The 27,771-nt window shown below is 35.4% G+C and overlaps 1 protein-coding gene and 1 long non-coding RNA gene across 13 annotated transcripts in view; both read left to right on the top strand.

Moving 5' to 3' along the window:
- The window catches only part of LOC111511485 (uncharacterized), a 147,192-nt gene that overhangs the window by 70,749 nt on the left and 48,672 nt on the right, over positions 1-27,771 (top strand). Inside the window, exons 1-3 of one of the 12 annotated variants that reach the window (XM_074174349.1) lie at positions 5,597-5,820; positions 6,124-6,325; positions 6,496-6,626. The exons of 7 other annotated variants lie outside the window; for them this stretch is intronic. In XM_074174349.1, coding sequence (XP_074030450.1) covers positions 5,750-5,820; positions 6,124-6,325; positions 6,496-6,626 — 404 coding nt within the window. In that variant the 5' untranslated portion in view covers positions 5,597-5,749. Of the gene's footprint in view, positions 1-5,596; positions 5,821-6,123; positions 6,326-6,495; positions 6,627-12,013; positions 12,183-14,857; positions 15,132-26,754; positions 27,184-27,771 lie in introns of those variants that run through there. 4 more of the 12 variants (XM_074174355.1, XM_074174359.1, XM_074174353.1 and 1 more) reach the window with 4 other exon arrangements.
- Positions 261-3,742, top strand: LOC111515965 (uncharacterized). The gene is made up of 3 exons (XR_012465258.1): positions 261-394; positions 453-3,562; positions 3,621-3,742. It is a non-coding gene; the product is annotated as an uncharacterized lncRNA (long non-coding RNA).

Here is a 27,771-nt window from a genome sequence, read left to right as displayed (position 1 = left end):
ATAGTCAGCTTTTTGGCTGTGTTTTCATCCACCAATTTATCCTTCTTAATCCTAGAAACTATTTTGTTAGCTTTTTGCTGTAAAGTGCTGACTGGATTATGATTTAACTTTTTATAATATTTAATATCACTAAGTAATTCAAAACTTTTAGTAGAGTAGTCCTCTTTGAACATTATGACCGTCACATTGCCTTTATCACTTCTTACTACATAGATCTCAGGATGTTGTTTTAAAAAAGATTTACATCTTCTAAATGTTATTTCTGAATAAAGTTTATATATATATTTTCTTTAAACCATAAAAATTTTAATGTGTGACACTTTTCTACATAATGAAAAGGACTTTTTTGTGTTTCTCAGTGAAATTTTCGACTTTTTAATATAACCTCAAGTTAGTAAGTACTTTTTATCTATTGTTTTACAATTTGCTTCAATGTTATCAATTTATTGTAGATGTCTTGATAAAGGGAATAAACATTCTCGAAAGCTCGACCATATAACAAAGAGTATTCTTTAAACAACAGCCCAGCAATTTTTGACTGCATCCCCAACATTATTCCGTATTTCTCCTTAACTAGTCAGTCAAGACTACCCATCGCTTTATAAATTCTAGACATGGGGTTCTTCATAAACATCCGACAGCAGTTTGGTCTACAAACAGTAACACACATGAAAACATGGGCAAAAACGAACACCAAGTTGGCATCGATGAAAAACAGAAAGCTGTTCTTGCTGAAATGTAGAAAGTACCACATATTTCCAAATCACGTAACGAATGGCATTGGAAACGTGACAACATTATTACACCATCGAGGAGGAACAACTGGACGATCCGTGCAGAGTTTCAATCACAGGTTGAGGAAAAATATTTTAAACTTAGAAATTAAAATCACCTTCAGTGAGCTCATAAATTTAGAAAGAGTTTTAAATGACCTTAAGCGAATATTATCTGCCACGTTGCCGGTTTCCACTTTTGAAGAATATGAACGAAGGCTTACCATAAAATATAATACACTTTTCCATAAAATAAAACATAAAAACATAATTAAATTTAACAATCTCCAGAACAATGAATTTCTCTCTATTAAAATACAAGAAAAATGGATAAAGAACCTTACAAACGTTGAAATACCTTCGGACATTAAACGTTTTCTGGCTCTGGGTCCAAAATTTGGAATTTGTCCTTTAACCAAAGAAATTAAACTTTCTAACCTGCTTGCAGATTTAGAAAATATACTTTTCAATATTGATAAAAACTTTCAAGATATCTATCGTGCTCAATGCACAAATATTATTACAAATTTCCTCCATAAAAATTCAGATAATTACCATTTTTTAAGAAAAACTTTTGATCAATGTAAATCTTTTTTAAAACAACATCCTGAGATCTATGTAGTAAGAAGTGATAAAGGCAATGTGACGGTCATAATGTTCAAAGAGGACTACTCTACTAAAAGTTTTGAATTACTTAGTGATATTAAATATTATAAAAAGTTAAATCATAATCCAGTCAGCACTTTACAGCAAAAAGCTAACAAAATAGTTTCTAGGATTAAGAAGGATAAATTGGTGGATGAAAACACAGCCAAAAAGCTGACTATCTATAATGCAGTAATTCCTAGATTTTACTCATTACCGAAAGTACACAAACCTGAACTATCAATGAGACCCATTGTGTCATCAATTAATTCACCTAACAGCAAACTGGCTAAATGGTTGGCTAATATCTTGTCAATGTCATATAACACTGACAACGAATTTTATGTGAAAGATTCAATTTCCTTTAGTAATTTTATTAATGATTATAAACTTCCTGAAGACTATGTCCTAGTGAGTTTCGATGTAGTTTCACTTTTTACAAATTTGCCTTTAAATGTAATAATTAATAGCCTACAAAACCACTGGGATATCATTTCTCAGCATTGTATGCTTGATTTTCCAAATTTAAAATCAATTTTAGAATTTATTTTTGACTCTAATGTCCTAGTTTTTCAGGACACTTTCTATAAGCAAATTTTTGGTACCCCAATGGGGTCAACCATTTCCCCAATTCTAGTAAACTTTGTACTAGATGACTTAATTATGAATGTAAAGGATAGAATCCCTTTTAATATTCCTTTCATTAAACGCTATGTGGACGATTTGATCCTATCTGTGCCTCGTGGGAGAACTGATGAAGCATTAACAACGTTTAACAGTTACAACGAACATCTGCAATTCACAGCTGAAGAGGAAGGTAACAACAGTTTACCATTCTTGGATATGCGAGTGTGCAGAAACACAGATAACGTTCTACGAACAAGATGGTACAGGAAACCATGCGCAAGCAACAGGTTACTGAACTACCATTCATACCATCCTACAAAGATGAAAATAAATTTAGTCCTCACCATGAAACACAGGGTGATCAATCTGACACATCCACTTTTCAAAGATGATTGTATAAAAGAACTAAAAGGTATTCTCCTTGAAAATTCATACCCTTGCAAACTTTTGAATAAATTACTTTTCAACTCTTTTTCCACAGTGACTACTGTTTCAAATAATTTAGTTAACCCCATAAATAATAATAATTTAAATTTATCAAACAGTGGAGATATACCTCCAACTTCATTATTTTTCAAAACCTTACCATATTTTCAGTCTTTAACACCCAAGCTCTTGAACGTTTTCAAGAGTGAAAATATTAAATTTGCTCAATACATTGTCACTACTACGAATAGTCTGTTTTCCAAAATTAAAACTCCTTTGAAAACCCTAGAAAAGTCTAATGTAGTATATGAAATTCCTTGTCATACATGTGATAAGACATATGTTGGTCAAACATCTAGAATTTTATCAGGACGTATAACGTCACATAAAAGTGATTGTAATATGAACAAAGCTACATGTGCATTGGTTGAACATGTCATCAACACAAAACACACAATGAATTACACCGAAGTTAGAGTATTGTGTACTGAAAGTAATTTACAGAAACGGCTGTTTAAAGAAATGTTCTTTATCAAAAGGAATACAAACAATATGAACAAAAAGACTGAGATTAACAATCTTAGTAATATTTATAATTATATCTTGAAATTGGAACTGATTCCCCCAGGTTCCCAAAGTAACAGATAGTGTGTGAGTTTGGAGGTAGTGTTGAGTCTTGTTACTCACTTCTTTTATGAGTACTTGGCAGCACTGTATCCATTTTCAGATACTTTTTGAGACTGCTAGTGTAATCACTGTTGTTTGGTATACCTTTTGGTAATCCTGGTTTAGTTATATTGTCAATTTTCAAATTTTAAACTTCAAATGTCATAATGTCAATTATCAATTTGCAGATATTTCCTGTTTCCTTTCTTTCTAGTTGCTACCACGCCACTAGTAAGTGCCATGCATGGCCGTTAAAATAAAATTTAAAATTTCAAATCCTCTAAATGTTATTTCTGAATAAAGTTTATATATATATTTTCTTTAAACCATAAAAATTTTAATGTGTGACACTTTTCTACATAATGAAAAGGACTTTTTTGTGTTTCTCAGTGAAATTTTCGACTTTTTAATATAACCTCAAGTTAGTAAGTACTTTTTATCTATTGTTTTACAATTTGCTTCAATGTTATCAATTTATTGTAGATGTCTTGATAAAGGGAATAAACATTCTCGAAAGCTCGACCATATAACAAAGAGTATTCTTTAAACAACAGCCCAGCAATTTTTGACTGCATCCCCAACATTATTCCGTATTTCTATATATATATATATATATATATATATATATTTCTCTGTCTCCGACTGCACACCCGTTTCAATCCCCGTGCTATTTCTTAACTTAGCCAGTCGTGCTAACCTTCAACCTCTATATATATATATATATATATATATATATATATATATATATATATATATAGATTTGAAGTTATGGCCATCTAAGTGAAGTGTTATTTTTTTACTCATATTTTTAAATGGGGACTACAAAAAATGTTTTTGCTGAAACGATAAATATACAGGATGCTGTATACGATGGTTCATTTTAAAAGCTTGTAATAATATAAATCACACAACTATGGTGTTAACCACGGTCAACTGTTTTGAAAAGTTAAATAATTTTCAAAGTTTTTGTTGCAAAGTTATTTTTACTTTTTGTTAACACCGAAAAAATGATCCGTCGAATACAGGATGCTGTCTATTTATCGTTTTAGCAAAACTTTGTTTTTCGTAGTCCCCATTTAAAAAAAAAACGAGTAAAAAAATAAAACTCCACTTAGATGGCCATGACTTCAAATCCAGATGTATTTTTCAATGCTAAACAACTTTTCTGAATAACATTTCAAGAGATTTTTCAAAATAAGAGTACTTTACTCTTGTCACAAAATTAAATATTTAAAGACTCCTCGTTATATTACGTGTGTTGTAGTGTATTTTGTTGGTGCATGTTTAATTTTAGGGGATGCACAAACTTTTATCACACAAACTATGGGGATGACACTGTACGTATGTATCTCTCCTCGATAGTTTTCACTTTTGATTCAACTAGTATTCCATAAATGCAATTAAATAGAGGACGTTCCATAAGAAAAAATATAACATTATGGTGTCACCACATAATGACACATCGATCTTAGTGGTGCCTAAAATTCATCATGGCAACTTTTCCTGAAACTGTTAAGATAACGGAGATTTCGAATTTTGTCAGAGGTTTGGGACACCCTGTAGATCTGCCAGTGACTAATTTATTTTATTTTTAAACATTATAAATTGTTATTTTTGTCGAGATAACTGTCGATGCCACTGTACTATTGACATAAGTTTGTGTGACCTATAATTATCTTCTGGGGCGGTTGGTTTTAAATGCACATCAAAATGTCATCTTAATTGGCGCGTACTGTATCCACATGTTATTCATGTAAAGTTCAATATTTTATATTTGTTAATATAGTATTTGTAGATGCAGATACACCTTCCTGAAATTATTCTCGCCGGCGCCCATGAACAACGGTATCTCAACCGAACAGATGGAAAAAGCGTGATTTGCAATAATTGCACGTACCAGTGTTGTCAACTGTAGCGGTATTCCGCTACCGTAGCGGAATTTACTCGACGGTAGCGGCGGTTTGAACATAAGGTAGCGGAATTTTCTAGAAATAATCAATATTGAAGAGAATATGGAAGAAGAGGCAGTGGACTGCAATCGAAGCTAACAGCTGACAATTTAATGCACAGTAAATACATTATAGTCTCAGTAGCTGAGGCATTACATGATGATAGAGAAGAAGACGATTTTTGAATATTTTCATTCTTATTATCTCCAATATTTTGAAACTTAACGTCTCGAGTATTATAAATTATATGGAACAAATAACAGTGAAAATGGAAGATAGTTCATATACTTGTACCATCAACTGAGTTGCGCTGTTGAAAGTGAGCATGATCCTGATTCCTGACAGTTTCAGGTTTTTTGTATGTTAAAGGGATAAGGCGCATGCGCGAACTGAGTTGCGTCAAATGTACAAGCGAAACGGAATATAAATCAGTGTAGCGCAATTTTGCTTTATCTATAGCGACTTTATAGTTCATCCAGTTGGCAACACTGCTTCGCTTTGTGAATATCGATCCGGAACTTAGACAAGAGAAGAGAGAGGACGCGTAACTAGCAATCTGAGCAAGCCTAATAAACTGTGCCTGGTTATCGATCGTCCGCCATCAGATTGGTGACTTATTGGTGATTTATAACTGAAAAGAACTTTGATAGGTAGTTTGTTGCAATGGTTTTTTGTGCTGCATACCAGTGTAAAAGTAGTAGTAACAAAAAGGAACCAGATATTACGTTTCATAGGTAAGTAAAAAAAGCACCAAATAATAGTTTTTCTGTTTCGTATTTATATAATGTACGTGTCCCAAAGCCGGAATTATAATTATTACTAGTCGAGTTTGTTTATTTTATGTTTTCATTCAAGTTTTGATAATTAATCGGTTTCATATCATCAGATAAGCTATAATCCCCAGAGGCGTGCGGTACGAAAATATTTATGGACTTTAGTGTATATAATAATGTTATACTTTTGATTTTTTATTATTGAAATGCTTGTATTAGGTTTTCATGTTCAATTCATCAACTTAATTTTGGTTGCTCTTTTAGATTTCCTGCGAATCCTGTAAAAAAAAATCTTTGGGTTCAGGCAGTTAAACTTGAAAATTGGACGCCGTCGCCAAATGATAGATTATGTTCAAAGCATTTCGAAAAGCGGTTTTTCTATCAAACTGATTTTAAAAGATGTCTACTACATTCAGCAGTCCCTACTATATTCCCAGAATTGCCAAATTACATGCAGCCAAAGAAGGTAAGTACATTCCTAAATATTCTTAGTTATTGTAATTTCATAGAATTACCAAAATTTACAAGGTGTAAGTATAGGTATAATATAATTGTAATTGTTTTATTCGAAATATTTTTGAAATACACGCATTTTAATATGTACATAATATTCTTCTTAAAAACACATTTTTGCAGACAGTGAAAAGAAAAGCATTGCACCTAGAGGCTGTGCCAGGTACTTCAGGTTCGCATGGTACCCAAGCGCCTATTGTTGATGAAATTTTACTTAGACAACAAGTGGAATGGGATGGGAAGAAGTATTATGGGTATGTAAATTTTGGTGTTGATTTAGATATTGATTTAACTGAAGTTGCAAAAGAAGCAGTTGTTTTAATGGTTGTTGAAGGTACCCACGGCCTGATGACTTCGACAATTGCGGAACTAGTCAAATGTTACACCCATGCTCAATATTTAAAGAGATGGGATGAAATCAAAGGATGTAATCTTGCCAGGATCACCTTGGGCGACCCTGGGAAGCTGAAGAAATATCTGGCGATGACCAAGAAAAATCTACGCCTTACAGTAGGATTTCTGACTGGCCACTGTCAGCTAAAGAAACACCTCCATAATATGGGGCTAGTGGACACACCTCTATGCAGGATGTGTGAACAGGAAGATGAGACTGTCAGGCATGTCCTGTGCGAGTGCCCGGAGTTATCGTCAATAAGAGAGTGTGTGTTCGGCGAGTCTTGGCCTACACCTGCCGATATAAAGGAGATGTCTCCCAGCGAACTGTCCACCTTCCTGGAAAGGACAGGATGGACGACGACCTAGGAGGACAACTCCTCGGGAGGATGTACAATGGGTCACATGTGGCCTAAGTGCGTGGGCTTACACTCACCCTCCCTACTCTACAGATACAGAATGGTTGTTGATGTTAACACATCATGGAAGTTACCTGTAAGCTATTTCTTTGCAAATAGTTTGAGGGGAAGCCAAAAATGTTCAATTGTTTCGCAGTACATTCAATTAATTGATGAAACAGGTGCACAATTGATATCACTAACTTTTGAGGGTGCTCCATCAAATGTTACAATGACTCACATGCTAGGCTGTAAAACGAATTTCAATAGCTTGCAACCTTATTTCACTGTAAATGATAAAAAAGGTATATAATTTTCGAGCCTTGCCATATGTTGAAATTAATCAGAAATACATTCGGTGAAAAAAAATAAAAGATGGCGAGGGCAATTTTATAAGGTGGGAATTTATTGAAAAATTAGATGGATTACAAAATGCAGAGGGTCTCCATTTAGGAAATAAACTTGGAAACAAAAAATGAAAGTCCGTTTAGCAGTTCAATTATTGAACCAATTTGAAAGTTGCTCTGCGACTATAGAATTTATAAGAATAATTATATATCAAAACTTGAAATTAATAATGAAATAATTATGAATTGTAATCGGAAAACTGGGTTTTTAGGCTTCATAATTTGTTTAAAGAATATACTTTTAATGTATGATAACTTGGTGTGTGAAGAAAAGAAATTAATCTATCTTCCAATGTATAAAGTTAGCCAGGATCACATTGAACTATATTTTTCATCCATACGTTCACGAGGTGGTTTGAATAACAACGCCCCTTGTGGATAATTTACTGCTACTTTTAAAAGATTGATAGTTAGAGTTGAAATTCGTGAGGGGTGTATGGGTGACTGCATTCCGTTAGATGAGATACCTATATTGGTTGGATCTAGTCAATGCCAGTCTGAAAATAATATTTATATGACTCACTCACGACTCACACATAGTGAGCCCCAAGAACATTATTCCCTGCAAAGTTTATGGGAGGATTTCACTAGTTCGGACTTCCATTGTCTACTATATAAAATGATTTGAAATCCCTGAAACAAGTAAAAAGGAATAATTAAAAAAAGAATAGCTGAAGATAACAATTATATTAAGCAAACATTAAACCTGAAATGAAATGATGAAATAACCTACAAGTAAAAATATAATAATTGAATAAATAAAAATTAAAGGAATGAAAAAAGAAAATAATAAAAAAGTGTAGAGATTCCAAGTCACGTTAGTTCACGACGTTTCGATTGTTGGTATCTACAATCGTCTTCGGGTGATGACTGGACTGATTCCTCCGAGAGATGACTATTTTATAGGTCGTTGAAATACTTTCACTTTCTCTGCTTTCCATTTTCCGCTGCACTGATTCCGTGAGAGATGACCGTTTTGGCGGGAGTTGGCCATTTTTCGTTTGATGATGGGTTTCCATATGTTTCGTATTTCTACGCTGGCCTGGCTGAATACGTTGTTGGACAACATGTATGCGGCTTCCTTAAATTTTCTCCTAAACCAATGTTCCTCTCTGTGCAAGATCTCAGCTTGGGACCACTCGATGTTGTGTTGATGGGTCCAAACATGGTCTGCTATTCCTGATTTGCTGGTTTCTCCTCGCTGTGTGTGCTTCTTGTGCTCGGCAATGCGAACATTCAATGGTCTCTTAGTTTCACCAATATAGGATTTTCCGCACTCACAGGGTATCCGGTAAATGCAATTCTTGGAATCGCAGTCCGCGTTTGGGGGCCTGGTTTTCGTGAGGCTGCTACGGATAGTGTTACCGGATCTGAAACAGGTTCTGATGTTGTACTTGGAACCAATTCTTCTTATCCTCTCCGATAATCCTCTGATGTAGGGAAGTGCAAGCACTGGTTGTGACGGCTTCTCTTCCTTGCGAGGCTCCTGCTGTCTTTTAGCCAAAGTCTTCTCTACCATCGCTTTGGAGTATCCATTCCGCTGAAGATCATTTTTGATGATGTCTAGTTCCTTCTCGAGACCTTCCTTTGTATTACAGAGCCCAAAAGCACGGTCTAATAGAGTCTTGATGATTCCTCTTTTTGTCGATTGATGGTGGTTGGATTCGTGGTTCAGATACTGTCCCGTATGAGTGGGTTTTCGGTATACAGATGTTTCCCACTTAGTGTCGGTCCTCTTCACCAAAACGTCTAAGAATGGCAATTCATTGTGGATTTCCTTCTCCATTGTGAAAGTGATGGAAGGTCTCACGCTGTTGATGTGTTTCAGAAAGGCGTCTAGTTCAGTATTCCCATGGTTCCATATTATGAAGGTGTCGTCAACATATCTCAACCAGACTCGAGGTTTCTTGTGGGCTTCTTCAATGGCCAGAGTTTCAAACCACTCCATATATATGTTGGCTATGACTGGTGAAAGTGGCGATCCCATTGGCAGTCCTTCATCTTGTGTAAAGAATTCGTCCTTCAGTTCGAAATAACAGTTTCGTACACAGCATCCTAATAATTCCATAATTACTTCTATAGGTAGATTCGTTCTCTCTTTCAGGTTCCCGTCTTCGGATAGCTTTCTCTGTATGATTTGGAGTGCTTCTTCGACCGGAACGTTGGTGTAAAGGCTTTCCACTTCGAAACTAATTAGTTGATCTTCCTGTGTAACTTCAATTGACCCTAGTAGTTCGACAAAATGCCTTGAATTCTTCACAAAAGACGATGTTTTTCCTTGTAATGGTTGTATTAAGGGAAGTAAAAATCTAGACAAGTTCTGAGTAGCCGAATCTCTGGAGCTGATGATCGGTCTAAGCGGAACGTTCTTCTTGTGGATTTTGGGTAGACCATACAAGTGAGGGGGCTTACTGTGGTGCGGTGTTAGCCATGATCTTTCCTTGTCCGAAAAATAGACTTGGTGTTTTTTCAAAATCTGGTACAACTTCCTTTCGATTGATGCAGTAGGGTCCCGTACGATCTTTGTGTATCGTCCCTTCTGCAGAACCTCTTCGATCTTCTGTTCGTAGAGAACGGTATCCATTACCACAGTAGCGTTTCCTTTATCTGCAGGTAGGATCTTAATGGTGTTGTCTCTACGTAGGCCGTTCAGAGCTCTACGTTCTTCCTTGCTGATGTTAGATGTTGGAACTGGTTCTCGATCCAACTGTTCTCTAATTTTCCATCTGAACTCTTCTGCCTCGGTCTGGTCAATGAGGGAACTGGTGGATTCCACTGCAGTAATTATCTCCAAAGTGGGCACAGATGTTGGCAAAAAAGAATAGCTGAAGATAACAATTATATTAAGCAAACAATAATCCTGAAATGAAATGATAGTGAAATAACCTACAAGTAAAAATATAATAATTGAATTATGGGAGGATCATGGATACATAATGAATCCAGCTGTAATATGCGATTGTTCACATAAAATTGTTGTATATATTGCAGGATTTGTTTCTTGGCACTTATAAAAATCGTTAGAATGTGAACGCTGTTTAACTGCTGCAATAGGGGAAAAACCAATTTCTTAAATTCCTTAATAGCAAAAAAATCTCGTGGAGGACTGACATATCCTTCACAGGATGTTGTAAATATTTTTAAAAAGTCTGTACATTTAAGTAGATTATATGAAAAAAATGCAAGAGAGCTTTTATAGATATTTAAAAAAATTAAATTCTGCATCAGGCCATTGAGTCAAACTGTTTTTCTTGTTTAAAAGACAACGTAGTTGAGAACAACAACAACTATATATACTTTTCAATTCAGGCAATAATCTTGAAATATTTAAATATAAGAATTTTTTCACAACTAAAAAAAATAACGGAAGTTAAGGGATCCCGTACGGCAACAATATACAAAATTGATCTTATTTAAGGGCCAGTAGTATACTTAGGTTAGGTATATATTTTTAGTTCAGTTTATTTAATTAAAATTATGGAGTAATGATTTTAGTATTATTACTACTTATTATATTTTATTATTTTGTAACAAGTTTATTATAAATTATGTAATTTATCTAGAAAAAAAATATTATCAACAACATACATTAGAGCTGAATAAAAACTTCACATTCAATGGATTTCATTCATTGTTTCTTGCTGCTTATCTCCCACATAATGGTACGCCTCTGGTCAAACCGCACTGGTGCTTGAACGGAACACGGCGCTTGTGAACACGCTATAAAAATATCAAATGTGATACACCCTTGGATTCTGAATTTATCGCTTTGATTGTGGATTTATCACTTTGATTGTGAATTTATCGCTTTATCAATATCTGTAATAAAAAAGACAGGTCCGTATTTAAAAAAAAAGTTGATAGTGGCCATGTTGACACGAAACGTTTCATCGAATATTTATTATTACATCGTCATACTACATTTCGAATACAATAACATTTTCCTTTTCCATTTTTTGATATTCTCCAGAATAACAATTTCATTCGAAAAAAAAAAACAAAAACAGCATTTTTGGTTTTCCCTGTATAACTCGAGAAGGGCGAGAGTCCCCGTAAATTTTATTCGACCATTGTATTGTTCCTGCTGACAATTACCTTTTTTCCCCGTTTAATCGTCTTCGTATATGTTACGGTTTAGAATATAGAAATATTACCACATGATAAAAGAAACTGCCTGTATAATAAAAATCGATCGTTTCTCAGTGCGACTCTGTACAAGCAGCATTGTCTGGGAGATCACGTGCACAATGCATGATTATGTTTTGGAGCACTCCGGTGCTTAGATGGATAGTATATAATTGCGTTGTCGTGGCGTTGTGTTAATTTTTCTTACTCTATCACTTTTAGTGTGCTGCGTTTTGAAAACTCCCGTTTTCTTTATAAAAATGTAAGTGGATTTGAGGAGAAAAGAATAGTTTTTCTAATGTTGCGTGTTATTTTAAGATATCCATAATGGACATGAATTGTCAATTGTCACGTCCAAAAAAACGTGTTAAAAAGCATTTTTCTGTAGAGGATAAAACTTCTGTACTGAATATTTTCAAAACCTACGAGACTGAGAATCCTCAAAATTCAAAAGTACAAAACGTCCAAATCACAGCGGAATCGAGTGGTAAGGCAATTGATCGAATTGAATTTTTTTTTTCTACAATCGATTTCGAAAGTAGACTTTCGTGCTTGCATTTTTGACAAAATAACATTCAACATTTCCAGGGAATTGTGGAAAATAATTTTGTGTTGCGTGCGTTGTGAAGAAACACCATTTTTTATTTCTCAACTATTATAATAATTGTGCAAACCATTAGTCGATAGTAGAAATAATTGTGTGTAGCATATATTTATCGCTCTTCCGCCAATTTAGAGTCCTTGTCTCTGTCTCAATTTCAGTCTTAATTTTAGTCTTAAGAAGAAATCCAATGCATATATTTCCATAAAAGCATTTCTACAACGTTCTAAGACTTTTTCTTGGGTTGCGTTTATGTTGGAGCCTCGATAAACATAAAATAGGTGATATTAGCGAAGCGGAGACAATGACATTGTTTCTTATACAGGGTGTTTCCTAACTACGGTACGAAACTTCGAGGGTGATCCGTTAGGTCGTTTCAAGAAAAAAATTTCCATGACCATATGTACAGGGTGTTCCTTAAACACATGCTAATATTCAAGGAGGTAATTCTAAGACCCATTTTAAGAAAAAAACTTCCTATGGACGTATGTCCTAAACGCCTTAACTTTTGAGATACAGGGTGACAAAGTGTTCAAAAATGATCAGTTTTTTAATAATAATTGAGATAATTTTGTAGACATCTTTGTCATATTTGGTACATATGTTCCATGCCTCAAGGCGCATTTTCTGAAGTACACAAACTTGTATTTTTTCAAACAGTGGCATCCCTACGGGTTTCGCATTGAATATTTTTGGGGAAAAAGTACTACGCCAATGCTTTCTTTTCAAAATAAAATCATTTTTAAAATCCTCATTAATTTTTGAGAAAATTTGATCTCCTGTTATTTCTTTATCCGACGCATGATTTTCACTCAAAAAAATAAAAATCGACACAAAGCAAATTAAGAAATTAGATCAATTCTAAAATAAATGAGGATCTGAAAATTGCTTCATAACGCATTACCAATTCCCTAATAATATTTGCAATGATCGAATCTCATATTCGCTATGGAATAGCTTTCTGGGGCCATCGTAATTTACAGTTACAGAATACGATATTTATGCTACAGAAATAGTCTTTGAGACATCTTACAAAGTCTTAAGACGAGAGATCACTGCAAGCCTCTATTCATCAGCCACAAAATATTAACCGTCACATGTTTACACATAATGGAAACAGTATGCTTAATTCATAAAAATAAAACTAGCATGTACACTCCCGGAACAAATTCTCACAACACTAGACAGAACCATATGCTTTACTTACGTATTCCAAAATTCATCTTGACTCAGCATTCTCTGATTTATGAATGTATTAAAGTATATAATCACCTTCCTACCATTCTGAAAAATAGCACAGATATCAAAAAATTCTAGTGCACATGTAGATTTTAGTTCTCCAAAAAAAACACCTTGTTTAGAAAAGGATGAAGATTATTTCATCAAAAATTCTCGCTATCCTTTGTCATATGTCGAATGACACTAGTCTCAATTTTTAGAGTTGAAATTAATCTGTATGAATTGACCAGTCATAAATTTCTTAGTTAACAACAGAGACTGAAGTTGAGACAAGGACTGTGACGCCTAACAGTTGAGATGAAAAGTTCGTAGGCTAATATAGAAATAAAAATCTGATAAAGTTTGATTTTTTTATTCAATATAGTTACCTTACACGGCGGCGATACAGAGATTATAATGGTCGTACAAATTTTCAAAACCGTTTTTACAGTACGATTTGTCTTCAGCCTCAAAATGGGCCTCTGAAGTCTGAAAACAGGAAAAAGTCGCTGGATGCAGGTCTGGAGAATACGGTGGATGTGGAAGCAATTCGAATCCCAATTCATGCAATTTTGCCATCCTTTTCATTGATTTGTGACACGTCGCATTGTATTTGTTGTCTTCTGCAATGTCGTCCTTTAAACGCTCTGATAACGCTATGTAATAGTCGCTGTTGATGGTTTTTCCTTTTCAATATTATACCATGTGCATCCCAAAATACTGGTACCATAACCTTGCCCAGTGTTTCGTCCTTACACGCTTTGGGGTCGGTTCACCACGTGTAGTCCACTCATATGACAATCATTTTGATTTTGTGTGAAATGATGGAGCCATGTTTCGTACAATGTCACATGGTGGAACGGCTTGAAATAGTGCTCAGAATGATCAATTCGTTGTGGTTTTTTGTCGATTGTGAGCTCGCTCGGCATCCTCTTAGATGTCCTCGGTGCTCATTTCACCTCATTTAAACTCGACAAACCACTTCTCAACGACTAATTTTTCTGGTGTGAAGTTCGAATAATGTTCATCAAGGTCAAGCCTTGGCTTGAACGATTTGTTTTCGCCAAAAAGCAATGCTTTATTAACACACGAAGATCCTTTTCATCTATTTTCTTCAAACTTGAAAAATTGCTTTACTCAAATGTTCTATCCCACAAACTAATAGTCTGACAGCTATGAAATTTGTACACGTGTCTTTTGAAGGTTACGGTTAACTAATAATCATATTGATTGAATACTAGCAGCGCCATATGTGTCTTAGCATACGAACTTTTCAGCGCGTCTAGTAAATTTCTCGTACTACATAAATATCTATTAAATTTAATTCGTTTTTCAATCTTTAGGAATTGCAGTATCAAGTGTATATAAAATTTTGAAAGAATATAATTCCAACAACCATACAGTGCTACCACCCAAGAAATATTCACGGATACGTGGGGTGTTGGACAATATTAGGGATGAAGACAAAAATTTGATTCAAAGAATGGTACAATCTTTTTATTCAAGAAACGAAACACCTACTCTAGATAAAGTGTTACACGCTGTTAATGAATGCGATGATCTTCCCTGTTTTACCAGATCAACATTTAGCAAAATATTAAGTGAAATTAAATCTTGGTAAGTGAAAAACTGAATCGTAGCGTTGAGTTGGATTGAAAATGATGGGAAATAGCATTTCTCCAAATTCTCCAATGTTCTTGATGCTTCATATTCTTGAAAGTTCATTTCATATGACGCACAAAACATTTTTTAATATATTTGCTTCCCCCCCTCGGGAATACATATTGAATAAGTAAGTTGTTATTGTGAAGTGTTCAGGTGAATCTGTTCATATATGATTTTTTTGGTATTCTATTCTGACAAAACGGTTAAGGCTTTTGCGACCGAGGTTTTTTGGTACGCCTCTACTTGTTTAAACGCACGTTTTATTGTTACTATGGCCGTGAAGTCTAAAATATCAAACTTTCAATGAAGATAAGACGAATTTACAATTTTCACTATAAATTTTATGTAAGACACGTTTTGCTAACGTGGTATCTTGATCCCTTGGACTGGTATAGTTCAAGTAAACGATATAGTGCAACGTTCCCCTTTATTAAGTTTATAAGTTCAAAAAGTATTTTTCAACTAAAATTATTTTAATCTTTTTCTGCCAGTCTTCTCCGGTAATATTAGAGTCTTCTTCTTTAACTAGCTCTATTACCTTCTTATCAAATATTGGAAAATTATTTTTACGCCTGATGCTTTGTTTTTCCCCAAATCAACTCGATGGGATTGAAAACACAAAATTAAGGGGGAAGTCTCAGTATGATGTATGTGTCCATACTTTTCAGCAATACTCTCAAGGCCATACACTTCAAGCAGTTGGTTTTTGGTATAGTAGTCTTCAAAATACAAATTTTATCCATTAAAATACTTTGTATTTCATCTTTCCTCAAATTTTTATTCGGTACTTTGATGAGATGTCGAGAATGATAGGAAGCGTTGTCAAGAACTATTACATTATTCGCATCCAAATTTGGGATCAATGTGTTTTCAAACCATTCCTCAAAAATATTAGCTTCCATGTTCTTATGATAGTCAACATTGCAGTCGTCAAGTTTTTTTCCACATAATTTCAAAGAATTTGGTACCCATCCTTTACTTCTTCCGCAATGCACAATGATTAGTCGCGATCCTTTGTATGCAGGCATGTTAGGCGTACACATTCTCGAACCATAAGTCCACCCTTTCGTAACTGTGTCATGAGTGTCATACCAATTTTCGTCTAAATAGAAAATTTGCCGTTTTTCTTGTCTATATTTAGTTATTTGTTCTAAGTATTTGTTACGCAATTCCACTATTCTTCTGCTTTCCATAACTGCTTGACGTTTGTTTATTATTTTAAATCTAAATCCTAGTTTCTTTATCCAATTCTGAAGAGTTTTGTTACAGCAGCTCACGTTATGGCCGGAAGTATTCAATTTCTTCCTTATGATTTCAGTTGTAGGAATCTCATTGATTTTGTAACAGTCGTATATTGTTTTTTTCAATGATTTTATTAGATGAACATCTAAAGGTTTTGGTAATCCCGCATCACATCGCGTCTTGCGTTCATAAGGTTTGTTTTTGACTATTTTACTTACAGTTGAGAAAGGAATTTCGGTCAAATCTGATGTTGCTTGTAATAGTTTGTTTCCCAAACTTGAGATGTAGATTCTTATATGCATTGAAATATACTCTCTGTGTTTCAATATTGAAATGCATCCGAATCTTATTCACTGGTATCTCTTTTTCGCATTGTTCACCATCGCTATTGAACTCACTAGACAGGAAAAAGTCTGCGTTGTTATCACACTCGTTATTACCATTAGCACTCGTCCAAGGACGCCACATTTTAAACAGACAACAAAAATTTTAAGTAATTATAACTGCACCAATATCGAATTTCAACACTCAAATCGCGATCAGTTCCTGAACTTAACATTGACAACACAACGGCGATACTCATCCCCACATTCTATTCGTCACCGTAACATGACTTCAAATTTAATTTTACGACTCTTCAGCCAATCATAAAATTCGGTTAGTAAAAATCATCCAATACGAACCGCCAAGTCTACAGTCCACGTGGACTTGTTCGCAGCGGCATTATTTCTCTGTATTGGTTGTTTTGGCCTTTGAGATACCGATAGCTTTAAGTATTCACAATGAAGGTTACTTACACTATACATCAAACTAGTCTACAATCACAATGTCTTTTATATAATAACAATAGGTAATTTGAAAACTGAAATAAATACAGTAGTGTCAATAATTCGATCGTCAAACATTCGAACGCCCTCTTTAAACATGTGAAGTGTACTTTTCACGGTGCTGTGAGAGAACAATGACCTTTTTGAGAGTGTCTTGAACCGTCATTTTCCCCTCCCACCAGCGGGTCAGTCTATTTTTAGCCCTGTAGCACCGTAGAATAAATACAACCAGTGGACTCTCTAACCACGTTATCCACTCGAGTTGCCGGGGACCTTCAACCGCTCTCAGAATGAGATTCTCATCCAACGCGTTCAGTGCTGTATTATCGAAGGATTCGACGGTTCCACGGGCATCGGATCAGTTATAATAAACGGTCGGAAATTGATATTGTGTTTAGTTTATTCGCTGTTGTTATTATTGTTTTTAGTTTTTGTAGTTTGTTTTATTGTTAAGTGATAAGAAAATGGGAGATGTGAAAAAGACATTATTAAAGAAGTCAGGAAATGTTTGCTGCTTCAATGATTGCAAGAACAAGGCCTACAATTGTAGAGAGAAATTTTATAGATTCCCGAAAGATCCCGAAAGGTAAGTAAGTGCCTAATAATTTGTTCAATCTGTATGATTTTTATTCTAGGGCAAAAATATGGCTGGAAGCATGCTGCAGACCTGATTTGCTTAAAAAATTAGAAACACTGTACAAAAGCAGTTATCGTTTATGTGGCAGTCATTTTGAAAATGATGTGATAATAAGTAGCCATAAGAAAAAACTTCTACGACAGAATGCTGTTCCAACGATATTTATCTGGACATCAAAGCCAAGTACTGATAGGTATGATAATGTCGTTTATAATGATTATGTTATTGAACAATATTAAACAATACCTTTTACTGTTTGGCCATTTTCAACTTCACGAACCTCTGGGACAGACGACTCACCATTGTTAGATTTGACCATCCCTTCTACTTCAACGTCATCACCAAAATCTTTTATTGTGTTATTTCGCATGAGTACTTACTTGCAGCACATTGTATTATACAGTACATTTCTTCAATGTCCCCCCCTTTTATTTTGAAGTGAAATTGACAGATGAAACTTTTAAGATGGCGACTGGGCGCCATTCCTTTTTATCTGCCATATGGCAATTCCAACAACCCGATAAGGTTTGTTACGTTATTTTTTGTTTATAAAAACGACATAAAATGTCAGTACTACAATGAACATCATTGTTCAGTTAGAATATTCTCATTTAGTTACTAGTAGAAAAGTACCACTTCAACAATCTCTAAAATGGTCAATTTTTGTCTATTGGAAAAAGAAATTGAAGCGATTTTGTTTTACGGTGCCACGCGTAACTTTCACGACACCGAAAGGATGTTCAATGAAGGTTTTCTGAATCGTTCTGTGTAGAAAATATTCGAGGGAAGTTGTATCCAAATTTACAACTACCGGTGGCATACATAACAAAAAGCCCCCCGGTCATCCGTCCATTTCGGAAGAACAGCAAGTGCAAATAATTGGTGAGGTGGTAGTAAATCCTGAACAGTCTACTTATTGCGTCGCGAATGTTATGAGGTGTCTCCTTCTAGTGTGTGTAGGCTTTTAGAGGAATAGGTATCATCCATACAAAATTAAAATGGTACACCAATTAACTGAAGATGACCCTGATCGAAAAACAAAATTCTGCGAAATCATCCTACCTATCTCCACAATACTTGTTTTAGTGACGAATGTACATTTTTTAAACGGCAATGTTCACAGACAAAATTGCCGTTATTACGGAGTGACACCAACCCTCACGTTTTCCGGGAAACATACCCAATATCTAGAAAAAATTAACGTTTGTGCAGGAATATTGGAAAACCATATTGATCAAAATTTAACAGGGGAACTGCATTTGAATATTTTCTGATCGATTCGGCCGTTACTTGATGAAGATCCATAGTAATTTCAAAAACTACACCTCAACGACTTGTTCTCCACAAACTTTGTGGAGATCAAATCGTTGAGGTGTAGTTTTTGAAGAATTTGAATATGCTGAAAACTACTGTTAACCCTCTCATTACTGAAATCGTCGAAGCGAATCCTAATATCCTAATGAATTTGATATGGATATCGTATTCCAAGATGGAGCACCACCACAATACTCCAGACAAGTAAGAAACTATTATTTGGATACTACTTTTCCCGGTCGTTGGATTGGCCGTCGACGTCCTACAGAATGGTCAGCCCGCTCGCCAGATTTGACAGCTTTGAACTTTTTTTTATGGGGCTATTTGAAACAAAAGGTGTACGAAACTGAACCTTCCTCAATATTGGATATACGGCAGAGAATAATAAATATTTGCAGAGATATTGACGTTACTGTGTTCGAAAATGTTCGGCGTGAAATATCGGATAAGCTTTTCATATGTCAAGAAGTTCAAGGCAACCATATCGAGCATCTTCTGAACTGACCTCAAGCTTGTTACCTCATATTATGTAGTTAAATGTCAATGTATTCAGGCAATTATTGAAAGTTCCGCCATTTTGTAGTAGTTGAATATATTTACATTACATTATAGAAACAAATTATTCAAGACACGAGAGAAAGAAAATGAAACAAAAAGAAAATACACATTTGAAACTGCGGTAAACATTTCTCTAAATGGTCAACGGCCAGATTTTTTGCTCGGGCTGGCCGGACGGCGATATCAACACGTGTGGATCGCATGATTTAAGGAAGGAGTTCCCAACCGGTGGTACGCGTACGGAATAAGAAACTTACCACAAAATCTTCTATAATATCCTTAAATTTCGTTTTCATATGAGCGCACGCCTATGGTAAAAAAACGAAATAGGCTCCGCACTTCGTTTTGAGGTTACCGAGAACTTTGTGAATTCTTGAATGAAAATAGTGGAAGTTGACTTCGATTATTTTTACTGTGGTCGTAGTGTGTTGTGGTTCGTAGTCCGTACATACATTGTATTTTAAAAACTGTGTGCCTCGTACAGTGTCGTATTATGGCGTATTCAGGGACACTAAATAAGAATAAGAATATTCCTAACTATAGAAACCAAACTGGAAATATTAAATCGACTTGAAAGAGGTGAAAGTTACTCGTCTTTGTCAAAACATTATGGAGTTAGTAAAGCTACCATCTCGGGCATTAAAAAGAAAAAAAGTAACATTCTGAGTTTTGTTTCTACATTAGATTCTGATGATGGATGTAAAGTCAGAAAAACAACAAGAACCGCAAATCATAGTTCATTAGACGATGCTGTGTTTTTATGGTTTTCTCAGAGACGAAGTTTAAGGGGAACCCGTATCAGGACCTTTGATCTTGAAAAGTCTCTTTACTTTTACAAAAAGTTAGGGAGTCCAAATAACTTTAAAGCCAGCACAGGTTGGCTAAAAACATTTTAATCTCGACACGGGATAAGGGAATTTAATGTTCAAGAGGAGAGTTTTTCTGACAGATCTACCGCAGAAGATACACATAAATCAAAGTACAATATGTATGTAGATGTGTAGGTACATAAAGTTTCATTTTTATGTATCCTATTTTTTAAGTGTAACTAGGAATTTCTACGTTATGTTCGAAGATTCGAACAAATCGGAAATCCGAACTCCGAACCCTTCCCAATGCCAATCAGTTCGAATTTACAACGCTCTCCTTTACATTCAAAATTCTGATGACACAGGAAGATTTTGAAATAGCAATAACAATACATAATCCAGTCATTTAAGCTTAAATTAGGTAAGAATCTCGGAATTCGAGATACCCAGCTTTAAGTCTGTAAATACTTGTATATTGACACCCTAAAAGTTGTCTCAAAACCTACATATGGTAGGGTGTAAGCAACTATTAAATTTCAAGGTCAAAGGTCACAAAAATCGGTCTTTTGCGCTTTTTTTGGAAATATCTCATTTCATATGGGTTTTTTGCTATTTGTATTTATTATCAATATTGTAGTATACAAAATTCTCTACAAATTTTGTTTAAAAAAATTTTTTATACGGTGAACCGTTTTCGAGATAGAGGGCGGAGAGCGCGCGGTCACAGCATCACTTCAGGTCAACCGGTGCCTCCGGTCGAAAACGCGCCATATATAGTTGATGAACTATCGATAAATCAATGATTATAAACATTTGTCAATTTTTATTAACTATTATATTATATTTTATCATTTTCTTCATGCATTAAATCTATATCTATTCAATAATACTGATAACCGTTTACTAAAATTAAAAAATTAGATTATTAGAGAGTGGAACTCAAACCTCATTGGCAGTCTATAATGCTCCGACATCTGTGAAAAGTCTCGATCATCTTCGTTATATGCATTACGTCAAGTCTACAAAACTTAATAAACCTGTGCAGCTTTCAAATATTCCACCAACAAGTGCAGCTGCTCATCAACATTTCAACCGTGTATATTATCAAGTTCAAACTTGGTTAGGACATGATTTGGAACCCCAGGTATGGGGTTGGGCAATGCGAAACGATTTTCTGGAGCCTATCAATTTTACCACCTGCTCCAGAAGATTTGCTAAATACAATTTTCTGCAACTGCAAGAGTGGTTGTGGTTCGCGATGCGGATGCAGGAAAGCGGGCTTGCAATGCTCTTTAGCTTGTGGCCAATGTAATGGGCAAGCTTGTCTCAATGCTCTACCATATCAGAGCGACATTAACGAAGATGGAACCTTTGACCCCGAAATCATGGAAGAACTTGAGACACATGTCGTTGAAGATGATAATGAAGACCAGTTTGAAATGTACCAGCAGCCAGAAGACGACGATGAAGAGGAAGAAGATGATTAAAATTATAAATTGTAGTTTTTGTACCCTTTATTCCATTTCTTTACTTTCAATAAAAATAAATGTATTCAATGATATTTTTTAATAAAAAGATTAATTCATAATTTATTTGTTTTTATTTTCATCATGTAAGAAGTTATAAATATTAATTAGGTTAAAATTCAAATGTAATTCCTATATTTTCATTAACAATTCTGCAATTACATGGGCAGGTAAGTGTTGTTAAATAAATTGGAAAAAAATGATAAAATATAATATAATAGTTAATAAAAATTGACAAATATTTATAATCATTGATTTATCGATAGTTCATCAACTATATATGGCGCACCGGTTGACCTGAAGTGATGCTGTGACCGCGTGCTCTCCGCCCTCTATCTCGAAAACGGTTCACCGTATAAAAAATTTTTTAAACAAAATTTGTAGAGAATTTTGTATACTACAATATTGATAATAGATACAAATAGCAAAAAACCCATAGGAAATGAGATATTTCCAAAAAAAGCGCAAAAAACCGATTTTTGTGACCTTTGACCTTGAAATTCAATAGTTGCTTACACCCTACCATATGTAGGTTTTGAGACAACTTTTAGGGTGTCAATATACAAGTATTTACAGACTGGGTATCTCGAATTCCGAGGTGAACTTACTATAATGACTGGACTATACAATATTACTTCTAGGAAAACAGGTAATTTATGAAAACAGGTTTAACAATGGCGAGTGAATAACTAATTGTTGGTCGTTCAAAAGAAAATTTTAACGTTTCCGTTTATTGATTCCCAGAGACTTCAGCAGTTTTAATTTTTGAACTTTATTTTCTGTATGCAATATGTCGTAGTCCACGTTGAAATCGTTCTTGTTTTCTAAAAGGTGACAAGCATTAGTGGAATTGATTTTCTTTAGTTCTGAACTTCTTTTCGAATTTCTGGAAGTACTTCCTATTGAAACTTTTAGACACGATTTGGATATTTGTCAATTTTTTGACTTGTTCTTTATATGCCTACCCAAGGAGTTACCAGTCTCATATGTTATACCGTCTGTTGGGGTAAGATTGGCCCTTTAAGGGTAACATTGGCCCAAAGTTAGAAAAAGTTTTGTTGTGGTTTATTGTAATCATATGATGTGTTGTCGATCTAGTTTATCCATTACTGGATAGGTAGCACCACTGGCCCACCTGTTGATGAAGTGGGAGTTTAGTTCCATATTTCACCACCCCTCCAGTGTTACTCCACCTCTACTGTGAGAAAGTGTCGAAATTTGTTGTCTCCCAACTTTTACTTATGAACACTAATTCTTGAAAAGCTACTAGCAGGTAAGTGTATAATAATACTATATATTCAATTGTTTCAAGTTTTTTTGGTGTAATAATGCTGTTACCTTTGTTATATACAAAATAATTCGATTTCACTATTTCATGGCATCTTTGGCCCAGAGTCGGGGTAGCTTTGGCCCAAGGCCAAAGTTACCCTAAGACTCATATTTTCGATATAATGCTTGAGTAGTATTTTATAAACAGGTTGTTGAACAAATACACTTAAAATATTTTTATTACTATTGTAAGCACTAATTTTTGGATTTTGTCGCAGGAAAAATGCCGAGAAATCGAATAAAACCTCTTGGATCAAGAAATTACAAACCTGAAGTGTTAGAGAGTATTTAGAGGCTATTAGGTTAGGTGACTTAACCCAAAGAGCTGCAGAAAAAAGGTGTAATATACCTAGATCTACGATAAAAAACAAAACTTAAACGGACTCACACAAACAATGTAGGACGTGCAGGAATCTTTAGTGATGAAGAGTAGCATGTTTTCGAATAACATTCAATAAAAATGTCAGACTCTGGGTTCCCTGTAGTTGAAATCGATTTTCGTTATGCAGTCAAAAGCTATTTGGACAAAAAAGGTGTCTACATTTGTCAGTTCAAAAACAATCTCCCTTGCTATGAATGGACAAAAGCATTCTTAAAAAAACATGAGGATCTGACTCGTAGGATAAGTTCCAATATCAAAAAGGTCAGAGCCGAAGTAGATGCTTCACTTATCGAAAATTACATTGACAACCTCAAGGAAGAGGTCAAAGATGTTCCCCCAAATAATATATTCAACTACGATGAGACGAACCTTACTGACGACCCGGGGAACAAAAAGGTTATCTGTAAGAGGAGCAAAATATGTGGAGAACATTTGCAATTTCAGTAAAAGTGCAACATCAATAATGATGGCTGGAAATACTGCAGGCGACCTCTTGCCCCCATATGTTGTCTATAGAGCTGAGCACTTGAGGTCCACATGGACTGAGAATGGTCCTCTAGGCACTCGATATAACCGCTCTAAAAGTGGGCCAGTCAAACATATAAATTGGTAGCAGATTGCCAAAAACGACTGTCCTCGATAGGAAGACTAGAGCTAGGGCCGCACTGCAGGAAAGTAGGTAGGATGGTGGATGGTAGATAGCTGCCTGGCGAACATTCTACTATTTATAAACGTGAGTAACAGAACGACGGTAGCCGCAGTGGCCCCCCACTACCATCTAACCGCCAGAAACTATCCGAAGGTACGACAAGCGCCTATCCAACCTAATCAGTCGTGTTCGATATTCCAGTCGGGTAGCCTAGCTATGGAGGAAAGTGTAATGAGTTCTGTGTACAGTGTGGGACCCAGCAGACCCATTAAGGACAAATTTGCACTTCTGGAAAAATAAATCAGCTTCGAAGAAGATCCGGATTTGTGAGAGTTTACTTCCATACATGCGAGAATTAAGCCCAGGCCATAGGCTGCCTGTCTGTGGGAGCCCCTCAATTTTGCCACGAGTATGATAGTCGTACCCAGTACTCATCATTGTCAAATTCTACTGATGATTCATGATTTTTGATGGAACAACAAGCATTAGATTCGTATGGTGGAACATCTACAACTCAACAGCAAGATCCTTTTTTTCATAATATGTAACTCTTTTTTAATGTTCTAATGTTTAGTTTCAATGATTTTGTTTATTTATTGAAGAAAGGCATGATTGTTACTTTTCCGTTGTCAGTTAGATACTGGCTTCATTTCACTGCGTCCAGGATGCATTGCCCCTCCACCGCCATCCACCCTCCAAGCGACCATCTAGCATCCTGTACTGCGGTCCTGGGTTAACAGGTTGTCTCTGGTCTGGATTCCTAGCCATACTGGCCTGGAAGGCAATGAGGCTGCTGACTTCCTTGCAAAGGAGGGTGCTGCAAGCAGTTTCATCGGACCAGAACCTTTCATTGGCTTTGCCAAACAAAGATTGAAACACCTGGATGGCAAGAAGATTTATGGACTTTTGGTAGAATCTTCCAGGATTGGCTCACTTCAAGGCGTTTATTCACCCTTCGAAGCTTGGTACCAAACAGTTGTTGGACTACAAGAGGGATGAACTACCATGTCTAACAGGCCTTCTTACAGGTCACTGGCATTTGAATCATCATATACAGAGACTCGAACTGTCGGAAGACAGTGTGTGTCGTCTCTGTTTATAAAATGATGAAACACCACAGCACATACTTTGTGCCTTCTCCGCTGGGGACCGAATCAGGTTTTTTTTAGAGTTAGGCAGAGCCGTACTCTTACCATTTGACCTGAAAGACCACTCTCCATACAAATTAATCGGCTTCGTTAAGAAGCTGGTTTTGCTGGTCGAGTATGAATAGGTGTGAGCCACAATAAACTCTTGCGGGTTGCGGTTGGACCTAACCTAACCTACGTGGTAGGAGATCATCAGGAAAAATAGGAGATAAAAATTTCTATATTTTTTAACACTTTTACACACTATATATTTTATCATAATTTCTCCTAATTTGTTCACTGTTATTTCCGTACGCCACTGCAAAAACGTCACAAGTCATTTCTGAGAATTTAGAGCCTACTATTTTGGAATTAAAGTAGTGTATTGCATTTATAATGAGCATTTATTACGTTTTACTATAAGGAAAAGGAGCATATAGTACCCATTCATTGACAATATTCAACCAGTAACAACTGTAAAACAGACTAATAAACAAGTGGTGAAACAATTTTTGTGTACATCCAAATACCTATTCAGTTTTGATGGTATCGTGTAAATCTAGACATAAACTTTGCAGATACGTGAAGTGCGCCCGATCGGTCCGTTTCTTTGCAAACAGATGCCTGTGGGTCAATGATCTCCCTCTCTCTCTCTCTCTCCCTTCCTCCCTCCCTCGGGTAGGGCCAGATCTATTTATGGTAGAGGAGCCGAGGCGGGGATTTTGCGCGTTACTCGAGCGCGTCAGAAAATCACAAGGGGAGAAACCTTGTACCCCTAACATATATGCACCGTTCTAATAGGAGCGTGCGTTGAGGACAGCCCGCCAGATTAGTACAAAAATCGATACTCAGAAAAACTCGATGGCGTCAGATTAAGGCAAGGTAAGTTAAGTACATGCAGAACCGTGTATGTTTCAATAATCTGACGATTTGTGCGTGGCATGAGCAAATGGGTGAGTCACAAAGTTGTAAAAAACGTCAACTCGAACGGAAAAAATATAATCTGACGAATATCATGGATGAAGTATAGAGCGTACAGCTGCTGAGAACTGTATTTCCACTCCGCGTCTCTCTCCTTCTTACTATTTCTTTATCTCTCACTCTCTCACACCATCCTCACACTTCCGTCTGTCGCCATGTTGATTTCACAGTTGATCACAATAACGCGTTTGTTTTCATAGATGTACGACGTTTTGATTTGTTTGTATTAATTGAATGCGATACATTTTTTTATACATTACAATAATGAGTGATGTAAGTGTGAAATGTGTATTATGTGGAAATGAAACGTTAGAAAAAATTAAAAAGTTTACTCCGGATACTTTAAAAAAATGTATGACTACTTTGGAATATCGTAAAGTGAAACCAGTTCGAAGAAAATCTAGTACCAATTATGCTGCAGTCGAAATTTCTATTGACACATCTTTAAATCATGGCTATCATGTCCAGTGTTACAAACTTTTTACAGCTATAAAAATACCGTCCGATTTTCAAAACCAATATAAAATCAAACCGGAAAGTGCACCAGAAATTGCTGAAGAGAAAAACGAATTATATATTTCTCGCACTTCCACATCGAAAACTGCTAGTAAAATAGTATACGAGTAAGTTTTGATGTAATAGATTATTCATTATGTATTATATCCATCGCTTGTTGATATATTTTCTATTATCTAGTGAACTAATTAAGATATAACAAGGTGTAAAGAATAATATTATTACAAAATTTATAGAAAAAAATGTGAACTTAAGAAATTAGTGGGAGATTCACGGTACAGATCCTTCATGGGGGAAACATGCTCAATGAAAAATGTTTCCTGTACTTTTAGAGTCATCTAAGTCTCAATAGACTTTTAGCCCAGTCGAGTTATGATTCAGCAACGCAAAAATTTTCGGTACTTTTAGACCTTTTGCCCAGTCGAGTTATGATTTAACAACGCAAAAATTTTCACTGTCAATTTTCTTTCGAAAATATGTCGAGGGGGGTCACTGGCAGTCTAAATTTAGTTCCCGGGATACTAGACCCGTTGTATTATCCGCCCTATTGAATTTAAGGGTTGATTTTGGTTTCTTGAGTAACCCGTTTATTTTTTAATTTCACTCGAAAAATGGGTATTACAAAAGTGGTTCAAAATCAAATTTCCTGTGATTCTGGTTCCTATGATTTTTTTCCTAGGACCGATATTTTTTGA

The sequence above is a fragment of the Leptinotarsa decemlineata genome, unplaced genomic scaffold (assembly GCF_025532065.1).
Source record: "Leptinotarsa decemlineata unplaced genomic scaffold, Ldec_3_MD MMD2_tig00000576_RagTag_RagTag, whole genome shotgun sequence".
Classification (NCBI taxonomy): Eukaryota; Metazoa; Arthropoda; class Insecta; order Coleoptera; family Chrysomelidae; genus Leptinotarsa; species Leptinotarsa decemlineata.
Note: the sequence above shows the minus strand (reverse complement) of the source record. Positions and strands in the feature narration are given on the sequence as shown.